General features: G+C 58.8%; 2 protein-coding genes and 1 long non-coding RNA gene across 9 annotated transcripts in view; 1 reads left to right on the plus strand and 2 right to left on the minus strand.

Moving 5' to 3' along the window:
• ZHX3 (zinc fingers and homeoboxes 3) overlaps positions 1 to 7615 on the plus strand; it is a 114433-nt gene extending 106818 nt beyond the window's left edge. For all 5 annotated transcript variants that reach the window (XM_044927650.1, XM_044927648.1, XM_044927649.1 and 2 more), the window contains exon 4: positions 1964 to 7615. In XM_044927650.1, the coding sequence (XP_044783585.1) occupies positions 1964 to 1974 (11 nt within the window). In that variant the 3' untranslated portion in view covers positions 1975 to 7615. The remainder of the gene's footprint in view (positions 1 to 1963) is intronic.
• LOC112578707 lies at positions 3824 to 9633 on the minus strand. 2 transcript variants are annotated; one of them, XR_006544374.1, is made up of 3 exons: positions 8975 to 9633; positions 7687 to 7818; positions 3824 to 6503 (listed from the first exon to the last, which is right to left on the minus strand). It is a non-coding gene; the product is annotated as an uncharacterized LOC112578707 (long non-coding RNA). The 2 variants fall into 2 exon arrangements; XR_003103014.2 differs by having other exon boundaries at positions 7687 to 9633.
• A 1045-nt stretch (positions 9634 to 10678) lies between these two features.
• Positions 10679 to 18416, minus strand: part of PLCG1 (phospholipase C gamma 1) — a 33464-nt gene continuing 25726 nt past the window's right edge. Inside the window, exons 20-32 of one of the 2 annotated variants that reach the window (XM_006041101.3) lie at positions 17900 to 17977; positions 17094 to 17197; positions 16825 to 16921; positions 16510 to 16579; positions 15949 to 16106; positions 14617 to 14713; positions 14306 to 14530; positions 14086 to 14234; positions 13303 to 13417; positions 13039 to 13200; positions 12853 to 12941; positions 12593 to 12777; positions 10679 to 12456 (exon numbers count right to left, since the gene is read on the minus strand). In XM_006041101.3, coding sequence (XP_006041163.3) covers positions 12414 to 12456; positions 12593 to 12777; positions 12853 to 12941; positions 13039 to 13200; positions 13303 to 13417; positions 14086 to 14234; positions 14306 to 14530; positions 14617 to 14713; positions 15949 to 16106; positions 16510 to 16579; positions 16825 to 16921; positions 17094 to 17197; positions 17900 to 17977 — 1572 coding nt within the window. In that variant the 3' untranslated portion in view covers positions 10679 to 12413. Of the gene's footprint in view, positions 12457 to 12592; positions 12781 to 12852; positions 12942 to 13038; positions 13201 to 13302; positions 13418 to 14085; positions 14235 to 14305; positions 14531 to 14616; positions 14714 to 15948; positions 16107 to 16509; positions 16580 to 16824; positions 16922 to 17093; positions 17198 to 17899; positions 17978 to 18416 lie in introns of both variants that reach the window. The other variant, XM_025263464.2, reaches the window with a different exon arrangement.

The following is an 18416-nucleotide window of genomic DNA, read 5'->3' on the forward strand; positions in this document are numbered from 1 at the left end:
ATGTCTTAGCCAAAGGAGAATAAGGCAGAACATCACCTGAGCCAGACAAGCCACCAGGCAGGAGACAGAATAGGCCTGTCTATTCCTGATGAGGAAATTCAACCCAAATTGGGGAACAAAAGCAGAGGGAGCCTTTCATTGACCTTAGATACACGAAGTGCTTTTTTTTTAAAAAAAAAAAAAGGTGAAAAATCCTGTACCTTGCATTTCTGTACTTCTTCCTGATGTAGAGGACATGGAGACTCCTCTTCCATCTTAGATATACAGAATCCAAAGCTTGAATTTGTTTCTCAGCTTCTCTGGATCAGGACACTAGTACTTGAAAGAAAGCTTTAGAAGGTTATTTATTGAAGACGGTTTGACGCCTCAGACACATCACGTTATCTGGTATTGTTTTCTCAGGTGTTGACCTGAGTTCCTGGCCTCTCCCCACCCTCCTCATGGGTGGCCTTGTCACAGGCTGGCCAGGAGCAAGGTGGTGTTCAGTCTCTCAGTCGTGTCCAACTCTTTGTGACCCCATGGACTGTAGCACCCCAGGCTTCCCTGTCCTTCACGATCTCCCAGAGTTTGCTCAAACTTGTGTCCACTGAGTCAGTGATGCCATCCAACCATCTCATCCTCTGTGGTCCCCTTCTCCTCCTGCCTTCAGTCTTTTCCAGAGTTGGGTTTTTGCATCAGGTGGCCAAAGTATTGGAGCTTTAGCCCTTCCAGTGAATATTTAGGGTTGACTTCCTTTGGGATTGACTGGTTTGATCTCCTTGCTGTCCAAGGGACTCTCAAGAGGCTTCCCCAGCACAATTGAAAAGCATCAGTTCTTCAGTGCTCAGCCTTCTTTATGGTCCAGCTCTCACATCCATCCCTTTATGGGAGGCTGTGGAAACCAGGGAAGTATCTGAATTCTCAGCTTCTGTAATTTGTGGGCTTTCAGAAGTTGGTTCCAGGCCTGGGTTTTTCTGGATGTGACCTTGTTTTCTGCAGGCCCCCATGAGTCAATGGGGTCCCCACGGGGGGGGGGGGGTGTCATGGGCACCAGGGAACAGGTGTGGGCCCACAGGCCTGGTTGCCTCAGGCACCTTCTCCAGCATCAGGCCTGCCCACACCTGGCTTTGGCTCTGCCAACAAAATGGCAGACTGCTGGGATGAGAACCCACTAGTTTATTATTTTTTTTTAATTGCAATTCCCCTGAATTATATTCTTATAGCTGGAAATAGCGTGGTAGTTGTTGCACAACAATTATGAAATGTCCTCAGTGCCACCTAACTGTACACTTAAAAATGGTTAAAACAGTAGATTTTATGGTATGTGTATTCGACCACAATTAAAAAAAAATGCTAACCTGGATTTGGGATAAATGGGTTTGAATCACCAGCCCTGGTTCCCCTCAGCGGGTAACTCCAACTGTGAGTGAAGAGCTGGTGTCCTGGGTGGGACAGAGCAGGGGTGGCCAGGCTGGCCGTGCCTTCATAGCATCGTCCTCTTCTGGCCGAGACAGGTATCCAGGGGGACAGGGAGGGCTGGCCTCTGGAGCTGGTTCCTCTGAGCCAGCCTCAACACCGCCCCCCCACCCCCCACAGGCATCCTGAGTGAGGGTCTCTCTGAACAGCCGCCCCCTCCCCAACAGATGAAGGCATCAGTGGGACACATGGCAGGAAGCAGACCTGCCGAATGAGCAGTGTGTTCTGAGGAGCTGGAAGGGGAGGCGGTGTGTGGCTAGGGTTTACCGCCCAGAAGTCAGGCTCCCAGCCCGGCCTCAGGCCTAGGTTTGCTGAGGGGAGGCTCCAGGCCCTGCTAGGTGCGGCCAGCATCCCATCCTCTGCCCCCATGGCCTGCGCCACCTTCCTTCGGGCTGGAGGGCAGGGAGGCTGGTGGGAAGGCCGAGCTTCTGGATGAAGTCCCCGACGTGGGAGGGCGGGCCATCCTGGTGACGCGCATGGAGGTGACGGGCCTGTGTTTCCTCCTCAGAAACAGACTGAACGGGAACTGATGGCTATGAAGGACCGGCCAGCCTTGGGAGGCCGCCGCTGCTTGGAAGGGCCCAGCCCCTCTCTGCTGCCACAGGCCAAGGCCGCACCAGCCCCCGGCCCGCACAGGCCTCCACACGGCCAAGGCCGCCGCCACCCAGCCTGCCACTGCTCGCGAGCGGGGAGACGCGTCTGCCAGTTCTCCTGCCCACAATGTAGGACCTCTCCTTTGCCTTCCAATGAATAAATAGTTCAGATTTCATATTCATAGACACAGAATCAAGTTTTTAACATATAAACCTGCCTATACACGTTTAGTAAAATGTCAGATTGCAGACACTTTTATTACATAGAAACTCTGGTTAGCAGTCCATGGTCTCTTACATCATCTCTGGAAACGCCCCGTGTCTGTTCTCTGAAGATCGTGGGCCGCGCCTGCCTACACCTTCCACGGTCAGGCTGGGGTCACCACACCTGCAACCGCGGGCCTCCTTTGCGGTCCTCGAGGAAGGCAGTGCCTTTGAAGAGACCTTGGCCCTTTCAGCGGTGACTGGCAAACTGCACAGTGGGCTCGCCTCGCCTCGCCTCCTGGGATGATCACTGCGGAGCCCGTGTTCCCGGTGGTTTAAAAAACAGAGCCGGTATGTGGTTAGTGTCTGATGCTCACACTCTCGTAAGCTGTTACAGCAGTTCTGCTTTTTCACAGAGTCTGACTCATGGACATAACTCTTCAGTGATCAGATCGACTAAAGAGACACCCGTCAAGCCTCATGTCCTGACCTGTGTGCCGCTTTTTTTTTCAGTCTAGACATGTTTAGAGAGGAAAATTGACAAGAGAAACAGGGATAGGGCGATGGGAGTGAAGGCCACAGCCGCTGGGGGGTTTCCACAGCCCTCTGTCGACACTCACTCCACAGCCACCTCTGGTTTGGGAAGGAAGACCCAAGCTCAACCTGTCAGAGCAAGAACTGACGGGGCTCGGAGACCTCTCGGAACCATCAGAGCCAGGGTGGGCCTCAGCACAGAGACCTGCGTGTGGGGTTCCCGACAAAGTTCGAGTCCTGGCCCCATGCCTGGGGCCTGGCTGGTGTGCTGGACTTTGCTGGACAGGTCCTTGTGAGGTTTTAAAGTTCTGTATTTATATCCCCGAACTTGAAAACACGATCTTTATGTTAGCCGAACCGTCATCTGCTTTTTTAATTGAGAAAAGCCGCAGGAAGAGGTGCCTTTGTAACACTGAGAAACTTGCTTACAAAGCTGTGCTCAGTGGTAAATCCCTGTATCCTCAAGACCAGCCACTCTGCAAGCAGCAGGTAAAGAGTGAAGCTCCCAGAAACCCCCTGCTGCCCAGAGCACCAAGGCCTGGGTGCTCCTCCTGGGCCCAGGCTGGTGGGCAGCTTCAGGAGACCCCAGAGGGAGGGCAGGGGCTGTGGTGAGACATACTAGGGGGTGGGGTAGCCACAGCCCTCCTCCCCACCGGCCCCCAGAACCAGACCAGGCAGGCACCGCATGGGCTTGGCTCCCAGCATGGAGGCAGTGGTCGCCCCTTCTGCCTCCGGGAGAGGCTTTTCTGTGGAAACCAAAAGCCCCAGAGCCACTGTTCCTCCCAAGTGTCTTTTCCCGCTTGCCCGTCCCATGAGGGACCACCTCTCCTTTGATAAACAGGTGGCATGTGAGGCCTCGGCGTGCTCTGCAGCCTGTTTTTGTGTCCTTTCCATGTTGGGTGTGAAGCTACTTAGCCCCAAAGCCTCTGGAGAAATGCCAAGAATGGCGACTGGGGTTGCCTTCTATCAGAGAACAGACGCCTGGAACTTTTCCTGTAGTGTTTATGTACATGCAGATTAATTCATATATATCCATATGCAGTAGACACTCAGTTGACACTTTATTGGTGACGTGTGCACCTCACGTGTACGCGAGACCTTGGTGGCGCGTGGGTGCTGCGGGTGGGCGGGGCCGCCGCGAGAAGCCAGCTCCAGTGGCTGTGTCGCAGAGTCCTGTGTGCCCCAGCCAGGGGCTGTCTCTCCCGAGGGGATTTTCTTTTCTTTTGTATTCACATGTCATTAACCACCCAAACAGCAAAGCAGAGAAAATAAATTACATGGTGGACAAGTTCATGCAAGACACAGTGACCCCGCCTCAGCACCAGCTGCTCCTTAAAAGGTGGGAAAGTCACAGTGCTGCCTGCAGACAGGTCTTCTCACAGACGGGGGCCCTGCCTGACAGCCAGGATGCGCCGCCCCCCACCCCCCCCCAAGCAGTGAGACCACCCAGGCTGGCCAGACTCTCCTTCCTGTGCTCTTGGATCTGAGTGACTTAGGTGGGGGCTCGGGCCGCATGCTTGAAGGAGACAGAGATGGCTGGGTCATCGAACGGGTGTCTAAAGATACCTGGGGCCCTGGGGGCAAAAGCAGGAACACAGCCAACTGGGCAGAGACACACCCACGGCAGCCAGAGCTGGGGTGCAGCAGGGTGCAGTGGGAGGGCCCCGTGGCCAGGCGGGTCACCGCGGGCTTGCACCCCAGCAGAAGGTAGACCGTGATGTTGCCTCTGGTAGGAGGCAGTCTGTGGGCTGCACAGTTGGAAGTAGGCTGGCGCTAGTCTCTCCTGAAGAAAAGCCTGTTTTTGTAAGGTGACTAATCTCTCCCTTCTGTCTGCGCTTGGACTCGTCAGAGATGGTGAGCCGTGTCGGTGTTTCTTGTGGCCTGTCTTGTACATGTTTGGTGTATTGTGTTTTTTACACGGGGTTGTAGATCCAGTTTGAATAGGTGAGACCAGATCACCATTCTGATACAGGAAATCTGGATTTGTGCTACGTATACTTTCATACTTTGATTACATATTTTAATTCTTGACTATTGAGGAGCTTCTTGATTTGGAAAGTGGGCTCTCTTTGTCGGGAGCCCTGAGGTCCTGAAGTGGAAAGCCAGGCTGGGGGACTCGCGGCACCTGGGGAGGGTGGCCCTGTGTGACTCAAGCTCCTTTCAAGGCTGACTGCCCACCCTGCTGTCGGGAGCACAGGTGGGAGGTGGGCGAGGGTAGGTGGCACCTGTAGGCACTCACGGGCCTGGGAGGCCTTCCTACCTGAAGTCCCGCGTGTTCTCCGAGCCGAGACACAGATGCTGTGGGCTCTGTCCGCCTCAGTCTGTGGTCTTGTGACAGGTCCTGTGTCCCCTCCCTGGGTGCCAGGCTGCCTTCCACAGAGGCACAGCATCAGCTGTTCTGTGCACATCTTTGCTGAGAGCTCCCTGCTTCTGCTGCCTTGTCCCGGGCCCTGCTGCCTCTTGTCTTCCTGTCCTCTTCTCGGACCAAATTCCTCCAGCTGGAGCAGCTTTTGCCCATTCAAAGACTGCAGCCCATGTGGATAAAGGCACTTTAAAGGAGAAAAGAGCCAGCCAAGGAAAAAATCATAAAACCTGGAGTTTGGGCTCCTCCTAAAGCTCCTTCCCCGCTTTTCTATTCTTAGACTCTCCCTGGGGTGGGGTGCCGGTCTGACTCACCTTTTGTGTGACGACTAAACTGTCCAAGGCTCAGCTGTGTGCTGGAGAAAAGGCCTCTGGATGCGGGCAGCCCTTGCAGGCTGAAGCCAGCAGCTGCCCTGGTCAGGAGAGTCGTAGGCTGTGTCTTCTCAGCCACTGGTCCCTGCTCCCGTGCCCCTGCACCCGCTGCCTTTGCTCCCTTTCCCGGGAGCACAGACCCTCCCCACCTGCCTGCCCAGGCCTGGGGGCTAGAGGGCATCTGCGTGCACAGAAGCGCCAACACCGGAAAACGTGGGGCAAGTGGGGACCCCTCTCTCAACAGTCCCCTCCCCAAGCAGGGCTTTAGTCTGGGTCCCCCCCCCGTGCTGTGTCCTGGCTCCATTCATAACAGCTGGGCCGGGTGACGTGGGCTGGGGTGGCTACAGGCGACCTCGCGACAGATGGAACAGATGCGGAGTGGAAGGTGAAGTGGTGATTGTGTAGCATGGAGCTTGCTGCCCGGCTCTGGGTCTAGGTGAACCCACGGGCCTCGTGTGCAATTCGTTTCTGCTGGAATCTGTGTCCCCAGCTCTGGTCACACTTGGGGGCAGGGAAGTGAGGGCGGACGCAGCTTCCCGTCAGGGCTGACCCGGCATCTGGGTGGGAGGAGGAGCAGGCAGAGCGCTGGCCTGGAGAAGACAGGCCGCTTGCTCTTTGGTTCTTCAATTGAAGAACCTGTGACCGGCGTGCAAACCTGGCCTCCTCTGCACGGAGGCCCTGGCCAGCACCAGAGGAGCCCGACAGCGGGAGCCTGCGAGGGATGGAGACCAGAGCGGGTGGGTGCCAGGTGCTGCTGGCTCTGCGGGTGAGGGTGGGGCCGGCTCCCGCTCCTCCAGGTGCTGAAGTCCTACCTGGGTTTGCAGGACGAGGGGCATCGGTGCTGCTCCATCCCTGCTGTCCTCGGCCCCGGCCGAGCCCCTCTGTCTGTGTCTCCTGCTGTCCTCTCAGAGCAGGCGGGCTCTTACGGGGAGCCTGGGCGTTTACCTGGAGAGCGCGTCTTCCTCCAGGAGTCCGCTCTGCTCCCTGGGGGGAGAGGTGAGGAGCGTCTTTCAGCTGAGGCTAATTTACGACGTTCATCCCTCCCCTTGGTGAGGGGATGGTCTGAAGGCCCCCATGTGACTGGAGCGGGAGGCGGACCATCTAGGAGTCACGGAGGACAGGAAGGTGCAGGCCCACGGTCTGGTCCTTCCCAGCCAGGAGCCTCTCAGGGCGCCTGCTCGTCCTGCGATTCGTGTTCGGGGACGCAGTCACTCGCCCTGGGTCCTGCCCCGCCAGCTCTCCCATCCAGTTCGCTGCCCCTGTGGCCTGGAGAGCCAGCGCCCCCCTGGGTGGATGCGGCCTGGTCACAGGCCGTGGGGTGATGCTGAGGGGAGGGGGGTCGCCCCTGAGCAGTGGGGTTCCTGCCCACTCCCCAGCACCGCTTCATTCAGTGTGTCCAGGGGGCCAGACTGTGCCATCGTTGTTGATGGAGAGAGACGGCCTCACCCCTGTCCGCACAGCTGACTCAAAGTGCACTGAGCGCAGCCTCTGTGCCAGGCTGGAGGTTGCCAGAGGCGGCAGGGTCCGTCTGCCTCCCTGGTATCTGGTTTTCTGCCGCCCACTCACGGGCTGGTCCTCAGCACAGACCTTTTGTTCCCCGACGAGGGCGGGCAAGGCGGCTGCGGGAGGAAGGCCGGGAGGCCAGGGGCAGCTGGCTGGCGGTGCGCTTCCTGCCCCGGAGCCACCGAAGCAGCCATCGTCTTGGTGCTAAGAGGCCACTGCCCTGTTCTGTCTGTCCGGGGCCCTCCTCCTCTGGCGAGGGAGGCAGAGGCGCACGCGGGCTGTCACCAGGCCTGGCGGAAGCAGAGTCCTCACCCCAGGAAGGTGTTTTTAACAGAAAGTTGGAACTTGCCTTTGGACGGCGGCTGTGCCGGGCCAGGAGGAGGGGGCTGCCCTCTGGGCTGAGTCTCCAGGCCTCACAAGGTCCCCTGTGGGGATGCTGCTATTTCTAAGATGCAAATTGCACATTTCCTAGATTTTGTATCTGTGGATTTGGATAAGGGAGGGGAACAGGGCCAAACTGCTTGTACAATTTGAAATGGGCCGAAATGGTACTTTAAATCTTTTGATTGCTCCTAAATAAAAATGTAAATACATTTCTCACCTGCGGACTGTTTTGTGGGGGAATCAGAAAAAAAGCTGACAACACTGACATCTCCAGACTTACTCTGCAGGCAAGACCAGCAACTCGGAGGGACAAGCGGGGCAGTTTCCCTCAGGCGCTCTGGGTAAGTTCCAGCTCGCCACGTCCAGCCGGCTGGGTCACTAGATAAAGGACTGCAGCACCCATGGACTGATGCTAAACAGAGGGAAACTGAGTCAGACGTAGAGCTGTCAGGCATCCAGCGAGAGGACACTTTTCCTGGGAGGAAAATACTGAGAAGCTTGTCATTTGCTAAGGAGAGCTTGGCAAATAAGCCTAAGGCCCTGGGACCTTGAAGGAATAGGATTAAAGCCCAGCCTCTAATGTTCACAGTGATGAGTCCCCCGCTCATGGGGGGGATCTAAGGGCCTGTGCCAAAAGGAAAAAGGGACCCCTGAAAAAGGCCCAGGGGCAGAGATAGTAAGGAGGGATCCCAGGTGGACCCCAGGTCCTGGTCCTGACCTGGCCCTTCTGGAGGTGGCCTAAGTCTTAGGGAAGGAACTTCGTGTGGAATCTAAAAGAAATCTTTGGGAGGAAGACCAGTGGAGTGTAGAACCCTGAAGCCAGTCAGCTGACCCACAGTGGCTGCAGGCTTGGCCGCTCGCGTGGACGGAGTGGACAGAAGGGGTGGCCAGGGGTGACTGCGGGTGTCCTGGGGCAGCTGCAGAGGCCTCCAGCAGGGAGCAGAACCCCAGACCAACCCCAGAAGAGCCACTGAGGACCCTCGGGCTGAGACCAGACTTGATCAGTTTAACTGATGTGACCTTGTTTTGTTCCACGAGCTCCTTTGGTGCGGTGACTTAATGCCACTTAAGAGTTGTTTTTCCCCCAAGAACTGAAATGGTGGGAGGGGATGAGCTCAAGCTGAAAGGCCAGTGAGTGTCCAGCCCCAGGCCCAGCCTTGGGCAATAATGCTCAGGATGTGGCTGGTCAGGAGGGAGGCCCTGCCCTCAGCACCAAGACCACAGATCCTTGTCAAGGGCGGTGTCCCTGGCCGAGGTCAGAAACCACTCAGGCCTCCTCCTGGCAGGAAAGGTGGGGTTGGGGGGGCAGGGGTTGGGGGTTGCTCCGGATGCAGAAAGCCCCTGCTCTTGCAGTCGGTGCTGTGTGTGAGCAGGTGGAGAAGCAGGCTACTCCCCACCACAGGCCAGGACACTTCCACCCGAAGTGAGGGTCTCCCCAACAGCCCCCCACCCCCATGCTGGGCCTCCTGGTCGTTCAGCCATTGTCAGGTCTGGAGGAACTCGGGTTAAACTCAATCTGTGAATCTGCTGCCACGTTTTCTGCTAGGAAGAAGGATCAAGAAACTTACAGGGAAGGGCAAAGGCAGTCACAGAAGAACCCAGAGGAGGTGTGTCTCCTCCAGTCAGTGGGGCTGCCCGACAGCAGAGCCAGTGAAGCAGCAGACCTGCTGGTTAAAGTCCAAGTGGGCAGTCGCGTGACACCATGCCCGGGCCCCAGCCCTAAGGCCCCCGCCACACACCCCCTCTCCCGTCGCTGGTTAGCAAAGCGCTCTCCTGCCCGCGAGAATCTGGGAACACACGGGTCAGGAAAAGGCTGTGTTAATCCCCGCCTACCACCTTCTTGTCCAAGAGGGAAGACATCCTCCTCTGAGTCACACCACGAAGCGCCAAGAAGCAAGCCAAGGCAACAGTGAGAACCTAAGCAGGGTGCCTGGCTACATCTAGTTCAGGGACGACAGGAAGGATCTCAAACTGGGATCCCGGTTCTCCAAGTGGGTGGTGCTCAGAGGGGCCTGCAATAGACTAGGACTGGCCCCAAATCTGAGAACTTGGGAAATGCATGTCTTGGTCTGACTGGTCATACAGGAAAGGGATGCTCTTAACTGATAACTCTATAAAAAACCTGCCTTGAGCTTGTTTGGGTCTCTCCAAAGCCAGGGACCATACTTGCATACCTACATTGTCACACCAGGGCCATATGTCACATGATGACCATTTTAAGAACCAACTGATTACACTTACCGATGTCTCTTCAATGATCACCCTCAGGCTTCCTGGGCTGGCATATTATGCCCATCCCCACCCATGCATCCAACAGGCAGGCGGCTCTCTCCTCTGTACCGCAGCATTTTTGATCCACACCAGCACAGACCACTACAAAAACAGCCACAGGAAGGGAAGGGCAGGGCCCTTTAAACCATATTCTAGGCACAGAGATTTCGGCCCCAAGCTCTAGACGCAGAGTATAACCCAGAAACCTACACTTGAATGCTACATGGGCCTTGTTTTTAAAGGAGCGGTTTCTGCCAAGCTGGGAAGGGACTCGGGCTACTTGCAGGTGGGCAGCACTCTACGCTGCCTCACCCTCGGCACATGGGCTGGGGGAGAGTGTGGCCTCACACCCCTCGCAGCCCAGAGGGAAGGTCTGCTGGACCCGGGAAGTAAACAACCTCCTCACCTGGTTCTATTGCAGAATAACCACCAGGCAAGCGGCCCAAGTTAACACGTCTCCGGAGAGGAGCAGGCGTTCCTGCACCTCAGTAAGAACTCACAAGGGATAAAAGACGTGAGAATAACGTTATGTGCATTAGATCTTAAGAGGGCAGCAGAGCTAGCGAACGGCCAGCCTCAAGCCTGGGTTCCGGCAGCACGTTGGCGCGAGTTCAGGGCTGGCTGTTCTGAGGCAGCTTCATGCCCACAGGCTGGGACTCTGGCCCGTCCTTAGAAATGCGGCTGTGCCCCTCCAGCCTTCCACACCTGCCTTGGATCTTTCCACCAGCCAGGCAGAACCTGCCACGGGTACAGCAGGGTCCATCAACGACCAGTGGCCTGTGCCCTGCAAGGCCAGCAGCTCCTTCATCCCTCCTTCCTTCCTGAGGGAAAGCATCCCGCGTCATCTTTGCCTTTAAAGAAACCTGCGTCATCGGCTGGCTTTGCTCCACGTCCTCTCCTTCTGCCCCTCTCCCACTGAGGCTGAGCAGGAAGAGCAGAACGTCATTATGGTGCCATTGAGAAGTAATTCCACTTTTTACAGTCCTTTTCAGAAGGAAAGCTTTTTCAATAAAATTTCAAATTTTTATTAACATTTAAATTATAAACCAAACGTTGGCAACCATATATAGACATGTTTGCTATGGACAGCTGATTGGGAGGTGGTACTTTGAAATACCATTTCAGAATTAGTTTAAATAAGTCAATACGTATTCTGAGAAACCGTGTGATTTCCTTCGGTTTACAGTCCATGATATGGAAAGTTTAATATAATGTTAAATAATTTATTGTCTATCCTAAAAGCTATAGAAAATGGAATCACTATTGGGATCGGATAATAACAAGGCTTGAACGGCTCAGTGGTTCTTCTGAAGAGTATATAGAAATCTTAAAAAGGTAACACTGTTAACTGAGCTGTAAAATCCATAAAAATAACAGGTCTGCCACAGTGCGCAGATAAGTTCGTTCATTTTGCTTCCCCAGTCCCATCCCCCCACCAAGCAGCTTTCAGGTCAGAAGTGGAAGACATAGAAAATCATACATCCTACGTGAAGGAATGAAGGTCGTGAGAAACAGAGTGTGCAAAAATAAACTTTACAAGTCCATACTCCAACAACATGTCTGTCTATTGTCAGGATCTGATTGATTTCACAAACGCTCAAGATCACCCAGACAGCGTCCTCTTGCAGGGTCGTCTGGCAGACTCCAATCCAAGGTGTTTTGCTGTGACAGGGAAAATGGTCTCCACTCTGATTTGGGACTCAGGGCTGGCCTGCTGAGCTGCTGTGGGAGGACATGTTCCTTGTGTGAGGGCGTTTCCTGAATGCGTGGCGGCCAGTGCCCAGCTGGACCTCTGCCGTGGAGACTGGCCTTTCCACTCCGGGCCCACAGGTGCCCATCAGTCCTGACCCAGCTGGCGTCTTGCTCTGGCTCTTGGGGGGCCATGACGCAAACGCAGGCCCGTCCTCACTGACGATGTGGGAGGAGCCACCTACTGCCCAGTGCCCACAGACATGTGCCCCCTGGTGAGCAGGTCCTTCAGGCTTGTGCCCAGGCTGCAGGCAGGGGGCACTGCGGCCCAGTGGGTGCCCCGGGGCACTGCAGCAGTGGCCCTGCAACTCGCTGTCGCTCTCCCTGTTCTAGGTGGCACCCGGGCCACCCCGGCCTCCTCCACCGGCCCCTCACGGCCTGGCTGCCCGATACTGCTGCCCTGCACACGAGGCTCTGTGTCGGTCAGGTGGGTGGCGCTCCTGGCCGTGGGCAGCGTGCCCTTGTGCTGTGCCCTCCTCTCCAGGCAGGCCCTGTGCTCCTCCGCCCGGGCTCCAGGACACCTCCTCTCCCTCCCTGCCCGGCTGGGGTTTAAAGCTGCAGGACTGTGTAAACGTTGACTCCCAAGCCCAGCAAGGCTGCTGCTGTTCCGCTCCTCTCAGGAATGTCAGCGGCTCCTCGGAGCCTCCTGTGCCGCCAGCTGAGGCAGCCTCTCTCTCCGAGAGGCAGTGGCCGTGGTGGTCCCAAGATGGAAGGCTCCATCTCCAGAAGGCAAGGCCAGGTGTGTGTGCTTAAAGGCTAGACAGTACAGTTTTTTGCCTTCACCCAGAGCTGGGGCGTGGAGGCCCAAAATAGGAATACATCTCATTAATGGCGTGCTTTTCGTCTAGTGTCCACGGCTGGAATCTGGGCTCTAGGCGGCGAGGCCAGGAAGGGCGGCCCCATAGGCCGCTTCCCTGGAACCCAGTCCATGGCCCCCTCTCCGTGCATGGCACGGCACCTGCTGCTCTCCGCGAGGCTGGGGCATGGCTAGAGGCGGTTGTCTCCGTTGACCCGAGTCCTGCGTGGGGCCCTGGGCAGGAGGGAAGAGCATCCTGACGGGCGGCAGGTTGAAGCCCTGGGGGACGGGCGAGGGGAACCGAGGGCGGCCGGCCAACCCCCAGCCTCTCAGGACCCCTCCTCCAGGCCACCTCGCCCCCACCCCTCACCTGCGATCCCGACCGTCAAAATGGTCTGCGAGATGCTCCTGGGAGATGCGGAAGTCCTCAAAGGGCTGCTGGCAGCGAGCTTCAAAGGAGCCCTCCCGGGCCCGGCCGTGGAACAGCGGGCCCGAGGCGTCACAGCTCCGCTCCCGCAGGGAAGCGCCCCCGAAGGGGCTGAGGTCGCCGTTCTCCTGCTTTGGCAGGGACACAGGGCTCAGCGGCTGCCCGGCCCCGGCGCCGCCCGCTGCCCGCCCGCCCGAGGGTACCTTGGCAGGGAACACGTCAATCTTGACGAGCAGGGAGGCCAGCTCCAGGCCCTCACTGTAGTTGTTCTTCAGAGGCACCGCTCTGTAGCCTGGGGGAGGAGGCTCGGCCCTTAGCCCAGGGGAACGCCCGCGAGCCGCCCCACCCCCAAGCCGGATCGCGGCGGGCACGGTGTGAAGGGCCCTCACCTGTCTTCAGACCTTTCACTGGGAAGGTAGCCTGAGCTAGGAAGTTCTGGTCACTAAACATGTCCTCTTCATAGACCACGAAGCGCAGGAAGGCGAACTCGGGGTTACTAATCTGGAAGTGGAAGGGCTTGGCTGGCCACACAGGGTTCAGTCCATTGTCCACTGCGAAAGCAAGGGCAAAAGGCCTCAGGCCGCTGCCGGGAGGATGGAGTCGCAGGTGCAGAGGGGCTGACGTGCCTGGGGGCGTGGGGAGGGCAGACGTACCCACAAACTCCGTCTTCTGCTTGATGCTGTCATACTCGGCTCCGGCCACCTCGATCTCCACAAAAGGACACACGATGCCTCGGCCGTTCTTCGGCAGGTGCCGGGCCCCCAGCACCTGTAAGGCAGGCGAGGATGGGCCTGGGCTGGTCCCCACTGAGCGGTGGAGGCAGTGCGCCCTCTGCTGGGCCCTCAGGACACTGCCCAGAAGTCCCATGTGAGTTTTTGCAATCTAACCTACCTTAAATCCATGTGCATTTTAACACAAAAACGTTTAAATTACTCCCCCCCCCCGGGACAAAAAAGTAGAAATCTCTGGAAAAAAGACATGGTCACCCCCACTCTGTCCTCGCTTCTCCTTTAAGACCTGCTCGGGCCCACAGCCCCCGCACCCCACAGCACCAAGCCGCCCGCATCGCAGCTGCTCCCCTGGGGTCTCGAGAGGGCGGCATGGGGGCTCAGTGCTGGTCAAGCCCCTGTCCTACCAAGTGCCATCGAGCTGATTCCTGAGGCAGGGGCACCAGCTCCCTGCCCATCTCTGCCCACTCCTGCCAGGCAGTGGCTATCCACGGTTTGGTCTTACTGGACCGCCTGACTCCTGAGTGCCAAGAACTGGCCACACTGAGCCCAGTCCCCCAGTGCAGGCCCGAAGCCCCACGCCCACCTTAGAGGATGGCTTCCTCTCCCTCGAGCCCCAGGATTGTCCAGCACCCCTCCCATGTCGTGTTAGCCAGCCCCCCTGGCCCTGGCGCCTGGAACCAGCCCAGCAGAGCGCCCTCTTCCCACCTCGATGCAGATGGCGCACGGCTCCAGCCCGCGGAGGCTGCTCTTGTCAAAGGGATCGAAGGCCTCATCGCGCATGACGCTGGGCTGCAGCACGTAGCCGCAGTGCCCGCCGGCCAGGAACAGGGCCTGGTTCATCTGCATGGGTTTGTCTGCAAGAGCGGGTTACAGTGGACTCCAGCCCCAGTGCCTGGCGGGACCCCACCCCCGGTCGCTGCCTCACCTGGGGTCTGGAAGTTGAGGGCCACAAGCTGGCTGCCGCAGATCCACATGGGCAGGGGGTCGTAATTGGAGGAGTCCAGCCGCTGGCCCTTAGGGTAGATGCGGGAGAGCTGCAGGCGGTTGTACTGGAGGAACTTCTTGCCTTTGGCCTTGTTCACGTACTTCTCGGCCTTGGTCTCCGGGAAGGACGACATGTCGCGGTAGCAGGCCCGTTCGGTGCCAATCTCTGGGCCCAACAGGGAGCGCGCTCAGAGTCCGCCCACCCAGATGCCCCTGGGGAAAACCCCCTCCCGCCCCAGGCTGGACCCTTACTCTCTTCGTCGAAAGGGACAGGCCGGCAATAGACGACGAGCTCTGAGAGCTCCAGGGCGATCTTCTTCCTCCGCTCCATCATCTTGCCCTCGGTGAGCTGGGGACACATGGGCCCTGAGCCTGGGCGGGAGCCCCCAGGGAGAGGAGCCCCTGGCCACCTTGGACATGCCCACCTGCACCTTCCAGACCCGGCTGTCCTCAGTCTCACCCCAGAAACTGTCCTGAGGACACACCCCCTCTTGGCTTCAGAGGCCGGGCCCCTCACACCACCTGCACCCCACGAGGCACTGGGCCGGCTGCACCCCAGGGCCGCTCGGCCCTCACTCGGCTCCGGGCCCGCCGCGGGCACTGACTGCAGTGGGAGCGTGGGTGCAGTCCTCTGGGTCCTCGGGACCATCCTTCCAGCCTCGGCCCAGAAGCCTCACCCCTCATCCCGCAGTTCTCCTTTCTCAACACAACTACCTACCCGCCACGGGCAGAGTTCAGCCCCAGCACATCCCTCCCTAGCGCCCCATGCGGCCCTCGGACTCGTGGAGGCCCACTTCCTTCCAGAAGCAGCTCCTGTTCTTGAGCTTTTCCTTCACTTCCTTCCAGAAGCAGCTCCTGTTCTTGAGCTTTTCCTTCCCTCTGTAGCCCAGACCCCGGGATCCATCCCTTCAACCACCAGATCCTTCCGGCCTGGTCCTTCCAGGCCCTGCTCGGCTCTAAGTCTTCCGCACCCAGCCCTCTTGGCTTGGCCTGCAGGCATCCTTTCTCCAAGGCAGCCACGGTGCATCCCGCAGCCCCTCCACCCCACCACAGGATTCCCGCACCCCGGCCAGCACGGGGCCTCCTCTCGGCTCCAGAAGCTGGTCCTTCCACCGCTCTGCCCTGCACAGGCGGCGCCCTTGCCTTCCACCCACCGAGGCCCACTGCCATCCCACCCAGCCGCGATTGCCCGCGGCTACGGCCGTCTCCGACTGGCACTTTGAGCTTCTGGCCCTGCCGTCTGCTCTGCGGCCCGCTTCGCGTCAGACATCCCGCCTCGCTGACCTGCTCGTCCCGGCCTCTCTTTCTCAACATCCGCGTCCTCGGAGGTCACACCCAGCTCCCAACCTGTACCACCTCACCCTAAACCCTGGAACCTACTCCTGCTTCCAGCCCAGGACCCAGCCTCTCGCCTCTGCCCTTGATACCAACTGGTCACTACGCAGAGCCACTCAGAAACGTCTTGGGTGTACCTCAAACTCAACACACCCTCGACGTGCCACATCACGGAGCACGCGTGTCCCTCGGGCCCCTGCCAAGCGGCGGGGGCTGCCCTGTGGCTGGAGGACCAGCACAGGCTCTCACCCTGGCGTCCGCTGTCTGCGCCACCTCCCGGATCTTCTTCACCCAGTCCTGCAGTTCCTCCTGCGAGTCGGCAGCCACATCCAGGGACCAGTGTGCCACCGAGGCCATGCTGATGGAGAAGACGAACAGCCGGTTGTTCTTGCCCTCGGGACGGACGGCTGGAGAGAGGGAGGAGAGGAGAGCTGGGGACACGGGGCTGAGCCCCCACCCCTCCCCAGGCATGGGCAGAGCTCATTCCCTTTCTCTTCAGGGTGGAGGAGAAGCAGCCGGGAGACGAGGCCCTGCCCCCACCTCTAAGCCTGTCTCAGCCAAGGACCAGCCCTCCAGGACCATGGACTTCAGCTCGCCAGCAGCATCATCCCCAGTGTCTGCATGGGGGGAGCATGCAGGCCTCAGAGCTGGGGGATGGGGGGCCAGAGGGTGCCGAGCTGTCCAGGAGCAGGGAGAGCTCAGAACGAGGGCAGCCTGTGGGGTCCAACCCTCAGCTTCCTCTCTCTGGGCGTGGAGAGAGCCACCAGGGACAGCCTGATCCTGAGCAGCAGAGAAAGGGCTGGGGCTCACCTATCTGACAAGCTGGCACATCTAGGACTCCCCGGAGCAAGTCCCCGAGTGGGCTGTTCTCGTCCAAGTGCTGTGGGAGGCAAAGCCCAGAGTCAGCAAGTCTGCTGTGTGCACATGAGGGGCGTCTGAGTGCATGTGAGAAATACACCCAACAGACGAACACGAAACCCACGCGTGTGGCCCATGTTCATCGGACTGCGGCCTGCACGTGGTGATGGGAGCGCAAGCGGGAGTGCTGTGCGCACGCAGGCACGTGGACGCCGCGTGAGCGGTGGACACGGGAATCCCCTCCCACCAATATGGCCCTGGTCTCACCTCCCTCTCGGGCTCCAGGGCCGCCGGGCTGACCATTTCCTCCACGTAGTTTGAAGGGAACCACAGCTGCTTCTTCCCACCGTAGTCACCCCGCCACCTGTGGAAGCCACAGTGTGCTGACCCCCGGAGACTACCCCAAACTCCCGAGAGGAAGCAGCTCTGCGGGTTCATCAGGGCCGACATGGGCCCGTGCCTCCCAAGCCCCTCTCGCGTGTACACGGCCAGCGCCCAGGACGCCTGGCCTGCACCAGGGGCTCTTGGGGGCTCACCAGCCTCCCTCCTGCTTCTCCACGTTCTGGATGATGGCACTCTTGGTGAACGTCAGCTCGTCCTCCCGCTGCGCTTTGTAGTCGAAGAGAGCTTTGACGGCGCACTGTGGGAGAGAAGCCCCGGTCCAGCAGACAGGCTGCCCGCTCCTCCTCTCCCACCCACAGCTGCATGTGCACCAACCTTCGTGACCGCTCTCCCCAGGGCCTGCAGGAGGCACCAGGGCAAAGGGGACGGGTGAGCCAGGGCTTCTGGAAGGAAGCTCCTTTGGGTTCTAGGGGACCTCCCAAGCCCCAACCCTGGGCCCCAGGAGTCAGACTGGGAAGCTGGGATGGGAGGTGCTGAGTGCCTCCTCTAAGACCGGGATGGCTCGGGGTGTGGCTGGCACCCCATCATTTCGCATCTCCAATGTAGGAGAAGGAATCTGGTCCCAAGCTCCCTACTGCTAAGGAAAAATGAGGAAAAGGGCCCAGATCCTCACCCCTTAGAAACAAAGGCCCAAAGAGGAAGAGCCGCCTGTCTGACGAAGCTCAGGAGCAGGAGTGCCCCACCCCCTACCTGCTGCCACCAGGGAGGAAATGGGCGTTACCCCGGGGAGGAGTCTGCAAGGGTCAGTGCTGACCCCTGGGACAGTGGCTGGGGCCAGCCCCGAGAGAGCTGTGGTCATACACCAACCACACACTTCACACCACCTCTTAGGCCTCGGAAAACCACAAATACCACTTCTGCACAAAGACCACAGGCCGCCCTGCACCCCACAGCTGGGGGACCCTCCCCAGCTTCCTGCACCCAGAGCCCAAAGCTGTACCTTGAACGTGGGCATGGGGTTCGCCTCCACATAGAAGCCAGGGTTGCGGCCCTCATACAGCGCGCCGTAGTCAGGCTCCTGGAAACGGGACAGGACGGGCCATGGTAATGCCCAGAGGGGAGAGCAGCTGCTGGCTTCTGTGCCCCCTCCTCACCAGGCCGCCCGTCCGTCCCTTTCACACACCTGGTCTGCCAGGGTCCCCAACCTCAGGGGCCTAGAACATCCCTTCTCTCTCCTCACTCTTATCTTGGTCACCTTGTCCACAACTGGAGATCACGCCACTCCAGAAGCCGCCTCCACCCATACCTCCTCTCGGACCCCAGCCCCAGCGGGTGGCCCTCGCCCTGGCCACGTGGGCCCACTGAGGACAAGAGTCACGAGTGGACGTTCTGCCGGGGCCCCACTGTCCTTGCTGCGGCCGTGATTCTGGCCCCTGCACCACAGCCTGCCTTCATGCTGGCTTCCCTGTGGCTCTGCCCTCCTCAAACACATCTCTATAGCCTATGAACCCCTGCCG

The sequence above is a fragment of the Bubalus bubalis genome, chromosome 14 (genome assembly GCF_019923935.1).
Source record: "Bubalus bubalis isolate 160015118507 breed Murrah chromosome 14, NDDB_SH_1, whole genome shotgun sequence".
Classification (NCBI taxonomy): Eukaryota; Metazoa; Chordata; class Mammalia; order Artiodactyla; family Bovidae; genus Bubalus; species Bubalus bubalis.